This window comes from Ictidomys tridecemlineatus, chromosome 2 (assembly GCF_052094955.1).
Source record: "Ictidomys tridecemlineatus isolate mIctTri1 chromosome 2, mIctTri1.hap1, whole genome shotgun sequence".
Classification (NCBI taxonomy): domain Eukaryota; kingdom Metazoa; phylum Chordata; class Mammalia; order Rodentia; family Sciuridae; genus Ictidomys; species Ictidomys tridecemlineatus.
In genome coordinates, this window is record NC_135478.1 from 28,711,650 (window position 1) to 28,728,097 (window position 16,448).

Consider the following 16,448-nt stretch of genomic DNA (forward strand, 5'->3'; position numbering starts at 1 on the left):
TTAAGTAACTAGCTCATAGTTGCTTAAAAAAGTAACTTTTTCTCTAATTATGTAAGTAATATACTTACCTGTATTAAATTTCACAAAATATGCCTTAGTATATTTTTTCTGATATTCTTTTTATTTCTAAGCTGAAGTTTTTGATTTTCTTCATTATCTCTCTCTTAATGTTATTTTCTTACAGCATTAAGTATTTAGAAACTTGACATTTTATGGGTCTGCACAGTATTTCCTCACATTCTGTTTTTAATTTTATGTAGTGGATAAATTTCTTTCCAGATATGTTGTTTTGCTTTTAAACATGAAAAACAATGTTAAATGGAAATTCCTGTGTTTGTACTTCCCTGATTGTGTCCTTGAGAATTCCTAGAAAGGTAATTACTGAGTCAAGCATACATTATTAAGACTTTCAGCATATTCACTTTGTTTTTTTAATTTACTTTTTTTTTAAATGATAATTTTGACAGTCTTGCAAATGATTTCAAAAAGTTTATCTACATTGGTAATAGCTCATTAATTTTTATTAGGTTTAAAGAATGAACTTGGTACAAGATTGAGCTTATGTAAAAGGAAACCTGAATAAAGGGCTTAGAAAAAGAAAAAAAGAGGGGCTGGGGATGTGGCTCAAGCGGTAGCGCGCTTGCCTGGCATGCGTGCGGCCTGGGTTCAATCCTCAGCACCACATACAAACAAAGATGTTGTGTCCGCCGATTATCTAGCAGCTGGGCACTCATACCTGTAATCCCAGCCTCTGGAGGCTGAGACAGGAGGATCTAGAGTCCAAAGCCAGCCTCAGCAACAGCAAGGTGCTAAGCAATTCATTGACATACTGTCTCTAAATAAAACACAAGATAGGGCTGGAGATGTAGCTCAGTGGCCAAGTGCCCCTGAGTTCAATTCCTGCTACCACAAAAAGAAAAGTTATCTAGCAATGTGGGTTTTTTTTAATTTAAATTTTTATTTTATTGCAATACCAGGGATTGAATCCAGGGTGCTCTATTACTGAGCTACATCTCCAGTCCTTTTCATTTTTTATTTTGAGACACGGTCTCACTGTTACCAAGGCTGGACTTGAACTTGTGATCCTCTTGCCTCAGCCTCAAGTTGCTTGGATTACAGATGTGCATCACTGTTCAACTAATACTGTGTTTTAAATTGTAGGATGTTTTTTCTCCCACATTTATTTATTTTTTATTCTGTAGTACTCATCCTTTCAGAGAAGGTAAAGAGTCAAAGGTATAGTATAACTTGTCCAAAGTCTTTTTTCAGACTGTATCAGACCTACATAGAGCTCTACTCTTTGAATTATCAGTGCAGTATTGTGGCTCAAAATTATTACTGTGGTTCCAGTGCCTGCATACTCTTCTATGAAACATTTTTTTTTTTTAATTTTGATACTGAGGATTAAATCCAGAGGCACTTCGCTAGATGAAGGTGCAGAGTCATGAACTATACCCCTAGGCTTTTTTATTTTTATTTCTTTGAAACAGGGTATTGCTGAGTTCCCCAGGCTGGCCTTGAACTTGCAATCCTTCTGCCTTAGCCCCCTAGTCTCTAAGATTACAGGCATGCGCCACCATGCTGGGCCCAGAATAGATTTCTCAAACAATTTTTTGTTTTTTCTCTTACAAAAAATTAAGTATATTGGGCTGGGGATGTCGCTCAAGCGGTAGCGCGCTCGCCTGGCATGCGTGTGGCCCGGGTTCGATCCTCAGCACCACATACAAAGATATTTGTCCGCCAAAAACTAAAAAATAAATATTAAAAAATTCTCTCTCTCTCCCTCTCTCTCTCTCTCTCACTCTTTTTTTAAAAAAAAAATTAAGTATAAACTTGAGTAAACTATATATTTAAACTAAGGCAGAAATAACTATGTTTACTTTTATTTTCAGTGATTAGAGACTTCCAAGAATATGTAGAGCCAGGAGAAGACTTTCCAGCCTCTCCTCAGAGAAGAAACACCGCATTGCAGGAAGACAAAGATGACAGTGTAGTTTTACCTCTGGGTGCAGATACACTTACACATAACTTGGGCATTCCAGTCCTTGTAGTTTGCACAAAGGTTAGTTTGCTTCTTAACAGATTTTACTACTGATACTCACCAAGCAATGAACAACTACTTTGTTTTCCATGTTGTTTTGGAGTTGCATTAGTTTTATCACATAGAAATAATAGTTTTAAAATATTTGATGGTGCTTAAATGTTTGTTAATTTGTGACTTTAAAAAAACAATTATTTCATTGTTTTCCTAGACATTTCACTTGTAAAAATGTTGCCCTAGAGTTAAGTTGCTTGTGTCTATAGAAGATGAGGTGTAGCTTTCAGGGCCATCGCAAAAGGTGGGCAGAGGTAAAAGTAAATCTTTCAGTTCTAATCCCCACACACCAGAAAATTCTGGTGTAGCAGATGACAGTGTGAAGGGAAGGAAGGTACAGAGTCATTATGCTGCTTCCGTGTTATGCATTTTTCCTTTTCTTGGCTACAGCTTCTGTGATCATGATCATAATTGTTTTAAAGTGTTACTTAAGATACTTAGTGATTGAATTTCATTTTTATAATTTCAATTAAACTTCATTTTACAGTCAGTATAGTATACATAATTACAGGTGAAACGATAGTTTATTAATTTTGTAAAATTTTTTTAAACATTACATTTTGATATATTAATATACTTAAAATGGACTTATAAACATCTTGAAGCACCTATTATGATATAAAGTTGGTAGGCAATTATCTAGGGTTTCTTACTTATTAAAAAAAAGGTGATTGGTGCTGGGATTGTGGTTCAGTGGTAGAGCGCTCGCCCAGCACATGTGAGGCCCTGGGTTTGATCCTCAGCACCACATAAAAATAAAATAAAGATATTTTGATCATCTTCAACTAAAAAATTAATATTAAAAAGGTGATGATAGAGCCAGGCACAGTAGCACATGCCTATAATCCCAGTGACTCAGTGGTCTGTTTTTGTATTGTTTAGCAAACAAGCTATTTGTTGGCACGTTTCCCTGTTTTATGCCTCAACTTTTCTCATAAAAAGCAGTCTTATTTTCCAAAGAAAAATGTTAACTTTAAAGGTCCTGAATCATTATCAAAAGAGCCATAGAATGATTCATAAAATTTTCATGCCTGAAGATAGCATCTACTGTGTTTTATAAAATCTTCAAACACCATTAGATATACTTAAGTTTATGAGCTTTTAAATGTGTAAGGGGACCAGAGAATGTATGTGGAAGTGTTTTGGTTCAGCTTCTTCCATTTAAAAGACTGGAAATGGATATTCAGGGAGACTACGTTTCTTGTTTTAAGTCCACATGCTCTGATTCAGTTAACTTTTTGTTTTTGTTGAACTCGGGGCCTCATGCATGCTAAAGAAGTGTTCTACAACTGCTACAGTTAAAGTCTCTTTATTAAACTGCCATGTTTCAGCAAAAGTGTCATTAAGTCAACAGATTAAAGTATCTTTAATTATTTGAAATCACTCTCAATAGCCTAACAAGTGCTAGTCAATTAGACAAGGAGCCGAGTGTTTTGGTAGACACCTGTAATCACAGCAACCTGGGACAGTAAGGCAGGAGGATTGCAAGTTTGAAGCCATTTTTGGTAACTTAGCAAAACCCAGTCTCAAAATTAAAAATAAAAAGAGCTGGGAGGGATATAGCTTAGAGGTAGAGTAACCTGGGTTCAAACCCAAGTATCTTTAAAAAAAAAAAAAAAAACCTGATGCAAGAAGATTCTGTCCTATAATGTTTATATGTATAGCAAAGAAGTTACATATAAAATTTGAACCCAAACTAATATTAGATATAGTGAACATTATTAAAAGTTTAGATTTTAAACTTCATACCTTTCAGAAGGGTTTGGAAAAAATATTTGAATTCAGAATTGTTTCACTAATTGTACAGGTAGCATTTCAAAAATAAACTGAAATTCCCTTTGTTTTTGGTGAGATTGTAGTGAGCATGAATAAAAACATCAGAAAAGAAATGAAATCAGTTGGGAATTATAGGATGAAAGAGGAACTGGTGAGAGGTGAAGACTCCCTGGTTATACTGATGTGTTTTAAAGAACTGGATTAGATTTTAGATTAAAAAATTATTATAGAATTCAAAGTCAATTTAGCAAGTATGACTAATATTGGACCAGGTCCAAGTTTCTAGAGAGGGGGACCTCAACTCAAGGCTGAGTGGGGTTCTTGACAAATGTGGCAGAAATAAGTTAAAGGCACAGACAGATTTATTTAGAAAACCAAAGACACATTCAAGGGAGAATGTTGGCCATCTTCAGAGTAAGAGACCCTTTTGGGTTCTCAGGCTCTTTTTTAAAAGCAAAATGGTAGAGAGTGGGCATGGGAAGGTGTATGGGGATGACATCAGTCTGATGATCACAAGCTGATTTATGGTGGTCTGGCATTCTCAGAATCCTTAAGCTAACAAGGTCTTCATTATCTGATCAGTTGGAAAGTACCCTATATTATAGGTTTCTTGAAATAGTATAACTCTCTTTGCTTTATTTATTACATTGAGTAATTAATAGTACAGTTTTCCTAAGTGAAATTTGGGAGTATCAGACCTGGGAGAAAAATTGGCTTGGGGAGGAAAGGTATGTGGGACTTAAGCTTTTAGATTAAAGTTGCATTCTTCTTGTCTTTTCTTTTGTCTCTTTCTTCTGTATTTTTTTCTTTCCTATACTATTTCATGACCACTTAGTATAAGCTCAGCTTGTTATTCTTCATTCTTTCATATTCCAGAACTTTCTCTTTCGTGTTCTGATCAGATGCAGCATAACATAGAAGTCAGTGCTTTTTAAAGAAAGTTACTAAAACTCCAGCTAAAAGTATTAACTTATATTCTCGTGTTTATTTTATTCAGTCACAGTAGCAGAGTGGTAGGTTTGTGATGTTCCTCATCCAGAATTGAACTGTTTAAATTATTACATTTAATTTTGATTAAATAATTTTAACTCAACAGTGTGATGCCATTAGTGTATTGGAGAAAGAACATGACTACAGAGATGAACATTTCGATTTTATCCAGTCACACATCCGGAAGTTTTGTTTACAGTGTATCCTTTTAATAACATTTATGGATGCAGTGTACCCTATCTATTTTGTTTTTAAAAATAAAGGAAATTGATGTGCTTTAGAAATTCTGTAAATGTTATTTTTCTTGTATGTGGTTGGAAATTTAATTTTAGTTCCCAAGTCATTTATATGTGAATATTTTAGGTATGAAAACAAGTGTTAATATGTAAGTTTGATATGCTACTTTTAAAATACTATTCTTAAGAAAAATCATTAATTATGGAAAATTCTAATGCAAAGGCATTGTGTACATATCTGATTAAAAAACTATTTGCTTATTGGGGATGGGTGGTGTGAGGCAAGGTTAATCTTCAAGTTTGTGTATTTTCTTTTTTAGTTTGTTTAATATGTTATCTTCTCCATAAAGAGTCTAAATTATGGGCTTCAAAATATGGCTATATGTTTAGCTAAGACCTATTGGATTGGAATTGTACAAAATGTAAATGGAGAATCTGTACTTTTTAAAAGTATTATATTTATGACCACAAGATTGGAAAACCCGTCATAGGCAGCCTTTTTAATCTAGATTGCAGGGATTAAGTGAGCCAGTGAGTAACATTTACTACTAAGAGAAAGAAGAAATGAGAGTTACAGTGAATGTTTTCAAGAGAATTCACAGTTGGAAACTCAGACACACCTTGAGTACACTGAAGAGAGCTAGCTATTCCCTCCTGCCCCTGTTGGATCAGATATTTACAATTATATTCCACAGCCAAATCTTTTTGAGTGTAAGAGTAATGAAATTATAACATTAGGAATAGTAATAAGCAATGAAATTTTAGTAGGGATAGATAATAATAAGCAATACATACATGTTCCTAATATGTGCAGTTTATAAATCATTTTATTAATGGACAGTTAGTTTAGAAGGCACTTAGAGAAAGCTTAGCTGGATAGATGACTTGACACTGGCAGCTTCTCTTTCCTCTTTCTTCAGATCTTTCTCTCTTCATGGGCCTTTCTTTTTTATGTCACCTAATGGTTGAGTTGCATTGCATTAAATAGCGCTTGTCTATATACTATCAAGAAATGGGAGTAATTGAAATAGAAACTTAAGAGACTTTTGATTATCTTTGAAAAATAGAAAATTTGAGAATAGTCTCTTTATAAACACTTTTTAATGCTGTACTTGAAAATGTAAATATAAAAATGTAATCAAGAGGGAAACTGTCCACTAAAATAGACTTTTAGAGCCACTTGATTTTTAAAAGAATACAAAATGTGAGAAGTCACTTCAAGTTAGTGAGGCATATGTTTATCATTGAGTGAAGGTGACTGTTCAAAATCATTTTTATTTAAAAATTTTCAGTTGCAATGCAGATTTGTCAACTATAGAAATTTTGAGGGTTTTTTTTTTTTTTTTTTTTTTTGGTACCTGGGATTGAACCCAGGGTTGCTTAGCCACTGAGCCACATCCCCTGCTCTTTTTTATATTTTATATTTTATTTAGAGACAGGGTCTCCTTGAGTTGCTTAGGGCTTCGCTAAGTTGCTGAAGCTGGCGTCAACTTTGATTCTCCTGCCATAGCATCCTGAGCTGTTGGGATTACAGGTGTGTGCCACTGTGTTTGGCAGAAATCTCGGTTCTTAATACGGGCAAGATCATTAATATAAAGTTCACACAATTAAGCTTCTGCTTAAAGTTTTAATGTTTTTTTTTCCAGTAAGTTAAATTAAGCAGTACTAGTTTTAGATTCATAAACTTCAGGCTATTTCCTAGAAAATGTGAGTAACCAGTTCAGAAGTTAGACCACTCCCAGCATTTCATGTTGGCTTAAGTCACCATCTCTTTCTAGGGAACACAATGATCAGTGCTAAATTGTGATCCTAAGGGTTAGTTATAGAATTTCTGTTAGCTACTATGAATATATCATTTGTCAATAGTCACATTGCATCTTTTTCTATAGGCTGCTTGGTCTTTTTTTAGATGAAAGGTCAAAGGTAGTCTGGGATTGTAGCTCAGTGGTTGAGCACTTGCCTCGCACATGTGAGGCACTGGGTTTGATCCTCAGCACCACATTAAAAATAAATAAATTAAACAAAGGTATTATGTCTACCTACAACTAAAAGAATTTTTTTTTAAAAAAGATCAAAGATAGAATCTGCTTTGATTAATATATCCTTGTGTGTATTGGTATTGTTTGAAGTGTGGGCCATTGTGTAGTCAGTTTTTTCCCTACTGTGACTAAAAGATCTGACCAGAACAATTGTAGAGGAGTAAAAGTTTATTTGGAGTCTTAAGGGTTTCAGAATTCCTAGGCTTTCTCCATTCCTTAGGATCAAGGTGAGGCAGAATATCATGGCAGAAGAGTGTGGCAGAATATCATGGCAGAAGCAGTTCATATGACCATCAGGAAACAGAGCATCTCCACTTGATAGATGCAAATATATATCCCAAAGCCACACCCCTAATGCCCACCTCCAGCCACACCCTACCATTTCAGTTACCACTCAATTAATCCCTATTGGGATTAATTCACCGAATGGGTTAAGACTCTCACAACCCAATTATTTCTCCTCTGAACCTTCTTGCATTGTCTCACACGTGAGCTTTAGGAGGACACCTCACATCCAAACCATAACAGCCATGAAATCTACTGTTTTCCTTGGGTCATCTTGAAAACTTTTCATTGGTAACAATTGACTCCACCTTTTCTCAATATTCGGTTGTCCGAGTCCTCTTTGAGCTGAGTCTCATGAGCTTTGTTCTGCAAGTCTTAATTCCTAGGATTAGTAAAAACTGTAAGAAATATTTTTTTGAAAAGGCAAAAGAATTATTGACAAAAATATCCCCTCCTTCATGAAGTTTAAGGATGGTTAAAATCAAAATTCTCTCTTTATGTCCTTTAAATAGTTGTATGCATATTACTAAATTTACCTTTACTTCTTGGCTTAATGAGGCTTCTATCCTTCTAAATTAAATTAATTGTGTAAACATTTTATTTAGATTCTAGCCCATTTGTAAGTATTTTATATTGTTTTGTCAGTGCTGGGATTGAACCCAGGCCTTTTGAATGCCAAGTTATATACCCTTGGAATTTATTTATTTCTTTATTTTTAAATATTTATTTTTTAGTTGTATATGGACACAATACCTTTATTTTATTTATTTTTATGTGATGCTGAGGATCGGACCCAGGGCCCCAGATGTGCTAGGTGAACACACTACCCCCGAGCCACAACCCCAGTCCCTGGAATTTATTTTTTTAAACTAACAGGCATATAGATGTAAAGGTTAAGCTGAGAATGCACAGTTTTATGGAAACTATTTATAGAATTTGTCCAAAATTTTCTTTAATGATATTATTCAGATGGTGCAGCACTTATTTACACTTCAGTAAAAGAAAATAAAAATATAGACTTAGTATATAAATACATCGTTCAGAAACTATATGGATTTCCTTATAAGATTCCTGCTATTGTTGTGGAAAAGGATGCAGTATTTATGTAAGTATACTGTTAAATGTGTGCATTATTGCTACTACTTGATGAGCCACCATTTTCAGTTTTGAGATGGGACCAGTAGACCTCTCCATGATGAGTAGGTGAGAATCTGTTCCTCGATTATTTATTTATTTCCTGGCCTTAGTTTTATTGCTGGTTGTTTTGAAAGGTCTTTGCCATTTAGCTGAATTTTCTATTAGTATATCTATATTAGTATATCTACTAATTTTTTAATTGATTATGATACATTTTGACCAAATATGTAATCTGACATACTTTTAGAAAGATAACCTGAATAAAACTGAGAGGTAATAATTATTGCCCTCTCCCCCAGAAAAAAAAAGGGGGGTAAAACTATATAATAACATTTAAACATAAGGAATTTGGTAATCATTTTAAGTAGAAATTAGTGAAATAAAAATTGAACATTATAATAAAAATTAATTAGTTTTCCATATTGGTCAAATTGACTTCATTAAAATACTCCTTTTACATTATTGTGGATTGAATGAAAAAAAATATGTTATAAATGTTTGAGAATTTACATATCCATTTTTTTACAGTCCAGCAGGGTGGGATAATGATAAGAAAATAGGAATATTACATGAAAACTTTCAAACATTGAAAGCAGAAGATAATTTTGAAGACATCATAACTAAACCACCTGTCCGAAAGGTAACAATTTTAGTAAACAGTTTCCATATTTCGGCTTTTAAACTGAGAGGTAGGCCATAACTTTAAGGTTGTAGGTAGAAAAGCAAGAATGTCCTGTACAATCAGGGGAGTTTCAAAGTGTAATTTGTGTGTTTCTAATGTACAGTTTATATAAGGATTTGTTTTAGCAAAGTATGAATCAACTATTCAGTCACTGAATCTTGTTAGCCTTTGGCATATTTATATAAGCAAATATTATTGCTGAATATATTAATATAGTGCTTGGGAAATCAAAGGGTGGCACAGTGAATATGTGGATCTTGAAATAATTTAAATAGCTGGGCGCAGTGGCACATACATGTAATCCCAGCAGCTACCTACACTGAGACAGGAGAATCTGAGTTAAAAGCCAGTTTCAGCAAAAAGAGAGGCACTAAACAACTCAGACCCTGTCTCTAAATAAGATACAAAAAATAGGAGTGGGGATGTGGCTCCGTGGTCGATTGCGCAAGTTCATTCCCTGATACCCACCCCCATAATTTTTTTTTTTTTTAAATAGGTAGAATCTGTGAACTTTACAATCTATAGCTGAGCCAAAAGCCAAGAAAAGGTTGCTAGGATAGTTTTCTTAGTTCTACCTATTGAGACAGATCTCGGATCTTTTCCACAGTTACTAGTTACATTAACCCACAGCTATCCAAAAGTTTCCAGTTTTCTGTATTTTATTTTTGACTACCATGTTATTCTATAGCTGTTAAATCAGGTAATGTTCTCACATATACATCTTGATTTCATGTTAAACAATACATGATAGATACAGATATAGGTGTTTCTTAAAAGTATAAAAAATTAATGTTTACGTATAGTACTTTTCTCCGACTTCCTTTTGATTTAGACATGTATTTTAGAGGAAAATGATTTTGATTCAGTACATATTAGGATTCTTAAAGGAGGGGAGGGAAAGGTGAAATGCTGGTATATAGATTCTGCCTATTTAAATAATGGGGAATGATACTGGCTAAATTATATTGTTATACATCATGTGTATGTATGCATATTTAGCAACAGATCTCACTATCATGTGTAAGTGTAATGCACCAATAAAAAATATGAAAAAAATGTTCTTAAGAATCCAAACATTTGTTGGGCATAGTGGCACATGCCTGTAATCCCAGTGGCTCTGGAGCCTGAGGCAGTTTAAATTTTAAAGCCAGATTAAACTGAGATTGCAAGTTTAAAGCCAGCCTTAGCAACTAAATGAGGTCCTAAGCAACTTAACAAGACCTTGTCTCAAAATTTAAAAAAGGGCTGGGGATATGGCTCAGTGGTTAAGCACCCCCGGGTTCAATCCCTAGTACCTCCTCCCCACAAAAAAATCCAAATATTCACAAAGTAGAGCAACTATCTTTTGTTTTTGGGTTATTAGTAATAAGTGAGCTCAAATGAAAATTCAATTGACACATATTTAAATAGGTTTAGATAGCTATTAAAAGAAATGCATACATCAGAATTAAATAACCCAGCAAAAATGTTTCCCATTCTCTTACCAACAAATTATACTTTTTAAGTTTTCTTTTTATTTTATTAATTCCTCAAATACGTATTGAGCAGCAACTCAGGCACTGTTTAGGTACTAACTGGAAAGGAGGAGAATGCAAGCAATAAACTTAACTCATAGGTCGTCCATTGAGTTGGGAATAAGGGTTATGAAGATAAAGCAGTATGTGCAGAGAATAAGGGGACTGGGCCTTGAGGGATGCTGTTTTAGAGAAGGTCCCCCTTGTAAAAGGGCAGAATGTTGAAGGCAAGAGGAATATGAAAGTACAAATGCTCCCAGGGAAAATTGTGAGAGCAAGATAGACCGCAAAGAGCTGTGAGGTGGACAGACCTGGTGGGAGATGAAAGGCAGAGTTAGGATCTTTGGGGACTTTATCATTAGGTTGTGGTAAGGACTTTGGATTTTACTCTGAGTAGGATGCAAAGTGTTGAGAGCGTTTGAGCAGAGGCATGATGTAATCTAATTGAACCCTTTGACTCTTGAGAAGAAAATAGACTGAGCCTGTGTTATACAGCAAGAGTAGAAGCAGGAGACTTTTGCAATTTTATTTCTAATTTCTTTAATTTCTAATGATTCAGCTGATAGAAGAGCATATATATCTGTTTCTTTTTTCTTTTCTTTTTTTTTTTAATTGCAGGGAAACCAGAGACAAGTGGCATTTAAACCACCTGGGATATTACTGACCCTTTTAAAACACCCAGCAGTTATTCAACAAATTGTATAAGCATGAATGTGGCTCTAGGGCTGTGCTGTTAAAATACAGTAGTCATTAGTCACATGTAGCTTTCAAATGTAAAGTAAGATCAAAAAACTCACTTCCTTGCTCATACTAGCCAATTTCAAGTATTTAATAGCCACTAGTGGCTAGTGACTGCTGTATGAAATTTCACAGATATAGAACATATATATTATTACAGATAGTTATTGGTCAGCCCTACTATAAGGGTCACTCGTGTAAATGTAAATATAGTACCCAGAGAATAAGTTATTAATGATCTTAGCAAAATAAATTAAACTTGCTCATTTATGTATTGCTCATTTCAGTTTGTGCATGAGAAGGAAATTATGGCAGAAGATGATCAAGTATTTCTTATGAAGTTACAGGTATGAAATTGTATCAGAAGCAGACTTAATATAGTTAATGAATAAACTGTTCTTTTATGTATTTTAAAAATAAAGTGATACATGCTGTGAATGTCTAAACTAGGATTCTTTTGTTTTTTGTTTTTTAGTCCCTTTTAGCAAAGCAGCCACCAACTGCAGCTGGAAGGCCTGTGGTCAGTATTATAAATTTTGACATAATTATTAAAATTTAGTGCATTATTGTTTCTTTTTTAAATTGTATTCACATCTGATGGGTTTACTTTAATATAATTCTGTGGTTGTGAAATTTTTAAAAAAATGTTTTTTCTTTATTTTGTTTTTATGTGGTGCTGAGGATTGAACCCAGTGCCTCACATGTCCTAGGCGAGCACTCTACCACTGAACTACAACCCCAGCCCAAGAAATGTTCTTTAAGTCTTTTTCAAAATATCTGAATCATATAAAGATGTATTTTGCAATGTTTTATTATGTGTCCATTACTAAATTCTCACAAGCTTGAGAAGCAGGTACTGTTCATTAGCCCCATTTTGCAGATGGGGAATCAGGGGCTTTAAAGGACATTGTGGCTTGCCTGAGATTATTTAGCTGGTAGGATATAAATCCAGATTGAAACCCAGATCTGACTCCAAACTTAATTTCATAACCACATCTCATTTCTTTATACATTCTCCCTTATCCATTGAAGGAAAAATTAGTATTCTAAAACGTGGTGGGCCTTTGATATTCTATAGTAATGAGGACAAGATTCGTAATGTTTTTGTTGATGGGTGGTAGTATAAAAGGCAGTAGAATAGATGGTGGATCATGGCAAGTAATTTGTGAATTTGAAAGTTTTAGGTTTTAGTATTTGTGGTTTTCCTATTTTTACCTAGGATGCCTCACCAAGAGTCCCTGGAGGCTCGCCTAGAACACCAAACAGATCTGTGTCATCCAATGTTGCCAGTGTGTCACCCATCCCTGCTGGGTCAAAAAAAATTGATCCAAACATGAAAGGTATATCTCTTTCTTAGAGAAAATAACACAATACATTGTACAGTGGGGAAGAAAATGTACTTAGCATCTCACCTAAATATAACTTATTTTCATTCTTGTGCAATACCCTCTAATCTCTGTCTCTGTAGACGTAATCTCATAGTTAATTAGATTCTAAACCATTACAGTATATTTTTAGTGTATCACTATGCACATGGTGAAACTTTTATTATGTTTAATCATTTTCCTATGGTAGGTCATTGGAGAAATTCATTTTTATACTATAATTGGTAATCTGCAATTACCATAAGGAAAAAATATGCAAAATAGTTGTTCGTGTAGGAATAATTATGGTAGATGGGATTAGTAGATTGTACCTTTTGATGTCTTTCAAATGGAGTATTTAATGTTATATCAATATTCAGTGTTCCAGTTTTACCACAACCTAATTGTTATATTTTAAATACTAACAACCATTTCTCATCTAGTGGTATTTCTATTCTGTGAAATCACTTATTACTACCCTTTGCCCATTTATCTCTTAGAATTTCTAGTTTTCATATAGGATTGAGGAACTTTTTGTAATACTAAGACAAATATTTCTCAATGTTACTTGAAATGCTTTTGACCTTTTGACATTCTAATTTTTAAATTATCTTACACTTGCAGTTTACTCATTTGTTTTATGTATGAGTGTATTAAAGAGTATGAGTAGTTATTCAGCTAAAACTCAAACTAATATATCCTGAATATAGCTCTCTTAAACTTTAAGTCTCATTTGTTTTCTATGTGTGATTACTCTAATAATTTATGGGAAAAATCTAATGTTTTGAGTAGCGTTTTTGAAATTTTTTGGTATGTGTTTGTGTTTTATAGCTGGAGCTACAAGTGAAGGTGTCCTGGCAAATTTCTTCAATAGTTTGTTGAGTAAAAAGACTGGCTCTCCTGGAGGCCCTACTGGTAGTGGTAGCCCTGGAGGTGGGGCTGGAGGTGGAAGCAGTGTTTTACCACCGTCTGCCAAAAAGTCAGGTACAGTTACTTAGAGCAAGTCACTTTTCTTTGAAAACAGCTTTATGGAGGTATAATTTACCTACAATGAAATTCACACATTTAAAGTGTACAGATCATTGATTTTTAGTATTTTTACAAAGTTGTGGAAAACATCTCCATAACCTCATTTTAGAACATTTTTTCATTTCCCCCAAAAGAAACTTCAAACCTTCCCTGTCTCTTAGCTTCTTAGTCCTAGGCAGTCACTTACCTATTTTCTGTGTCAATGGTTTTCCCTGTCTGGACATTTCACATAAATGGGAATCATACACACATTATGTCTTGTTTAACATAATTTTTGTTGTAGTTGTTATTTGGTACCGGGGATCGAAACCAGGGATGCTTTACCACTGAACTATATCCCCATCCTTTTTCTATTTTTTGAGACAGAGTCTTGCTAAGTTGCTGAGGGTCTCATTAAGTTGCTGGGGCTGGCCTTGAACTTGTGATCCTCCTGCCTCAGCCTCCAGAGTCGCTTGGGATTACAGGCATGTCCCATCACGCCTGGCTAACATAATATTTTGAGGTTCATCCAGCATGCATCATTAATTCATTTCTTTTTATTGCTGAATAACATTCCATTGTGTAGATATGCCACACTTTTTTTTTTATCTATTCATTGGTTGGTAGATCTTTGGATTATTTCCTTTAAAAAAAAAACTACTATGAATAATGCTACTATGAGCATTCATTTTTATGTGATCATAAATTTTTAGTTCTCTTAGGTAAATACTTATGAATTCTAGGTTACATGGTAACTCTGTTGTTTTGTTTTGTGGTACTAGGGATTGAACCAGGGGCTCTCTACCCCGAGTTATATCCCCAGCCCTTTTATTTTGAGACAGTCTTGCTAAGTTGCTAAGGCTGGTCTCAAACTTGGAATCCTTCTGCCTCAGCCTCCCAAGTTGCTGGAATTACAGGCAAGTGCCAGTGGGTGCAGCAACTCTGTTTAAAATTTTTAAGGCCTGCCATGAAGTTTTTCAAAATGCTGCATCATTTTACACTCCCATCAGAAGGTTATGAGGATTCCAGTTTCTCATACCCTCTTCAGCATTTGTTATTGTTCATTTATAGTTACAATTCATTTGTCTTGCTTCCAGATTCCAAAATTTTGTTGCTGTTTTATTATTGTTTTAAGTTTGTACTTTCTGACTGCATAACTTTCTTATTTTTTGCTTTTATTCTTTTTGTCCTAATATTTTTATGAGATTAAACCATAGGTGCCAGTTTTACCTCCATTTAGTAACAGATCTCACAATTTAAAATGAGATAATTTATTTTTAAATTAAGGATGTTTAACTTCAGCATGTTTGATAAAATTAGTGAAGGAGTTGGCAATTTTAAGTGAAGAGACATTGGTGTGGATACTTTAACTGTATCTAAATCTTATTTCTTTCCTTTTCCTTCAATGTAGGCCAGAAGCCTGTCCTGTCAGATGTTCATGCAGAACTAGACAGAATTACCCGGAAACCAGTTTCAGTTTCTCCTCCAACACCTACATCTCCTACGGAAGGAGAAGCTTCTTGAAGATACCAAATAAAGCCATTTATTCAGTTTTCTGGGATAATGTAAACTTGCCTCTGCCTTTTCCTTCAAAGGTGGAATTAGGGAGCTGGAGTGCTTTTACAGATGGATTAAATTTATGTCTTTTTTTTTTTTCTTTGTGGCTGCCCATTTTTATAAAAGGAGCTATACAGAAGAAAAAAAATATTCTACATTACGTAGAATTGCTGTTTGCATTGCCATTTTTGCATAGGGAAGTAATTTTGGATTTTGAAAAATCTCAAAATTTATAAATCTGAAATACAACCATGTGATCTTATTTTAAAGGCTAAATTATTATATAGGAGGGTTTAGAGAAGGGCAGACAATATGCAATTTGGACATTTAACTGACTTGGAAGTCCAAACTTGTTTTAGTTAAGACAATTTAAAATCATTTTTAAAAATTTGTGTGTTTTGCTGAAAAAGAAAATTGTCAGATTTTGCACATCACATAAATGTACCAATACCTGGGATATGCTGAGAAAACAGATAGCATTTGATACACTAGTCATCACTCAAATCAGTGATCCTATAAGTTGTCATCAAAATATGATGGAGATATTGGCCAAGGTATGTTCTGAAACTGAGAAGGAAAGAAAGCACACTGCCTAAATGTGTAAAAGAAAAATGCAGAGGTTATGAAAATGTAAAGAGGTAACAGTCTTTGGATTTGTCTATACATATATATATATATATGGCTCTGCCTTAATATACTCCTTTTTTGTTTGTGACTTTCAACTGTAATCAGTTAATAAAGTATTTATTCTCTGCATTTGGGTTCAAATAACTTGTATTTTCTTATATAATTTGTCAGCTAATGAATAAGATTCATTAGTAATTTGAAATGTTTGGCTTATAGAATTACTGAGTATTCTGATCTTTCTGAGAGACAAATTAATATGAGATTCATTCTCCTTTAAGTTTCCTTAATTTGGGATTTTACCTTGATCAACACATCTTGTCCCACAGAGACATTTTGAACTACAGAATCTTATGCCAACGTTTCTAGGGACTGAAAATACAACCATTGTCATTATTTAGGG

At 34.1% G+C, this 16,448-nt stretch overlaps 1 protein-coding gene across 1 annotated transcript in view; it reads left to right on the forward strand.

The window, feature by feature from the left end:
* Positions 1 to 16,177, forward strand: part of Dync1li1 (dynein cytoplasmic 1 light intermediate chain 1) — a 33,992-nt gene extending 17,815 nt beyond the window's left edge. Inside the window, exons 5-13 of the mRNA XM_078038228.1 lie at positions 1,893 to 2,062; positions 4,968 to 5,061; positions 8,391 to 8,526; positions 9,087 to 9,198; positions 11,780 to 11,839; positions 11,968 to 12,012; positions 12,712 to 12,832; positions 13,688 to 13,840; positions 15,276 to 16,177. Coding sequence (XP_077894354.1) covers positions 1,893 to 2,062; positions 4,968 to 5,061; positions 8,391 to 8,526; positions 9,087 to 9,198; positions 11,780 to 11,839; positions 11,968 to 12,012; positions 12,712 to 12,832; positions 13,688 to 13,840; positions 15,276 to 15,388 — 1,004 coding nt within the window. The 3' untranslated portion in view covers positions 15,389 to 16,177. The remainder of the gene's footprint in view (positions 1 to 1,892; positions 2,063 to 4,967; positions 5,062 to 8,390; positions 8,527 to 9,086; positions 9,199 to 11,779; positions 11,840 to 11,967; positions 12,013 to 12,711; positions 12,833 to 13,687; positions 13,841 to 15,275) is intronic.
* The last annotated feature ends 271 nt before the right edge of the window (positions 16,178 to 16,448 follow it).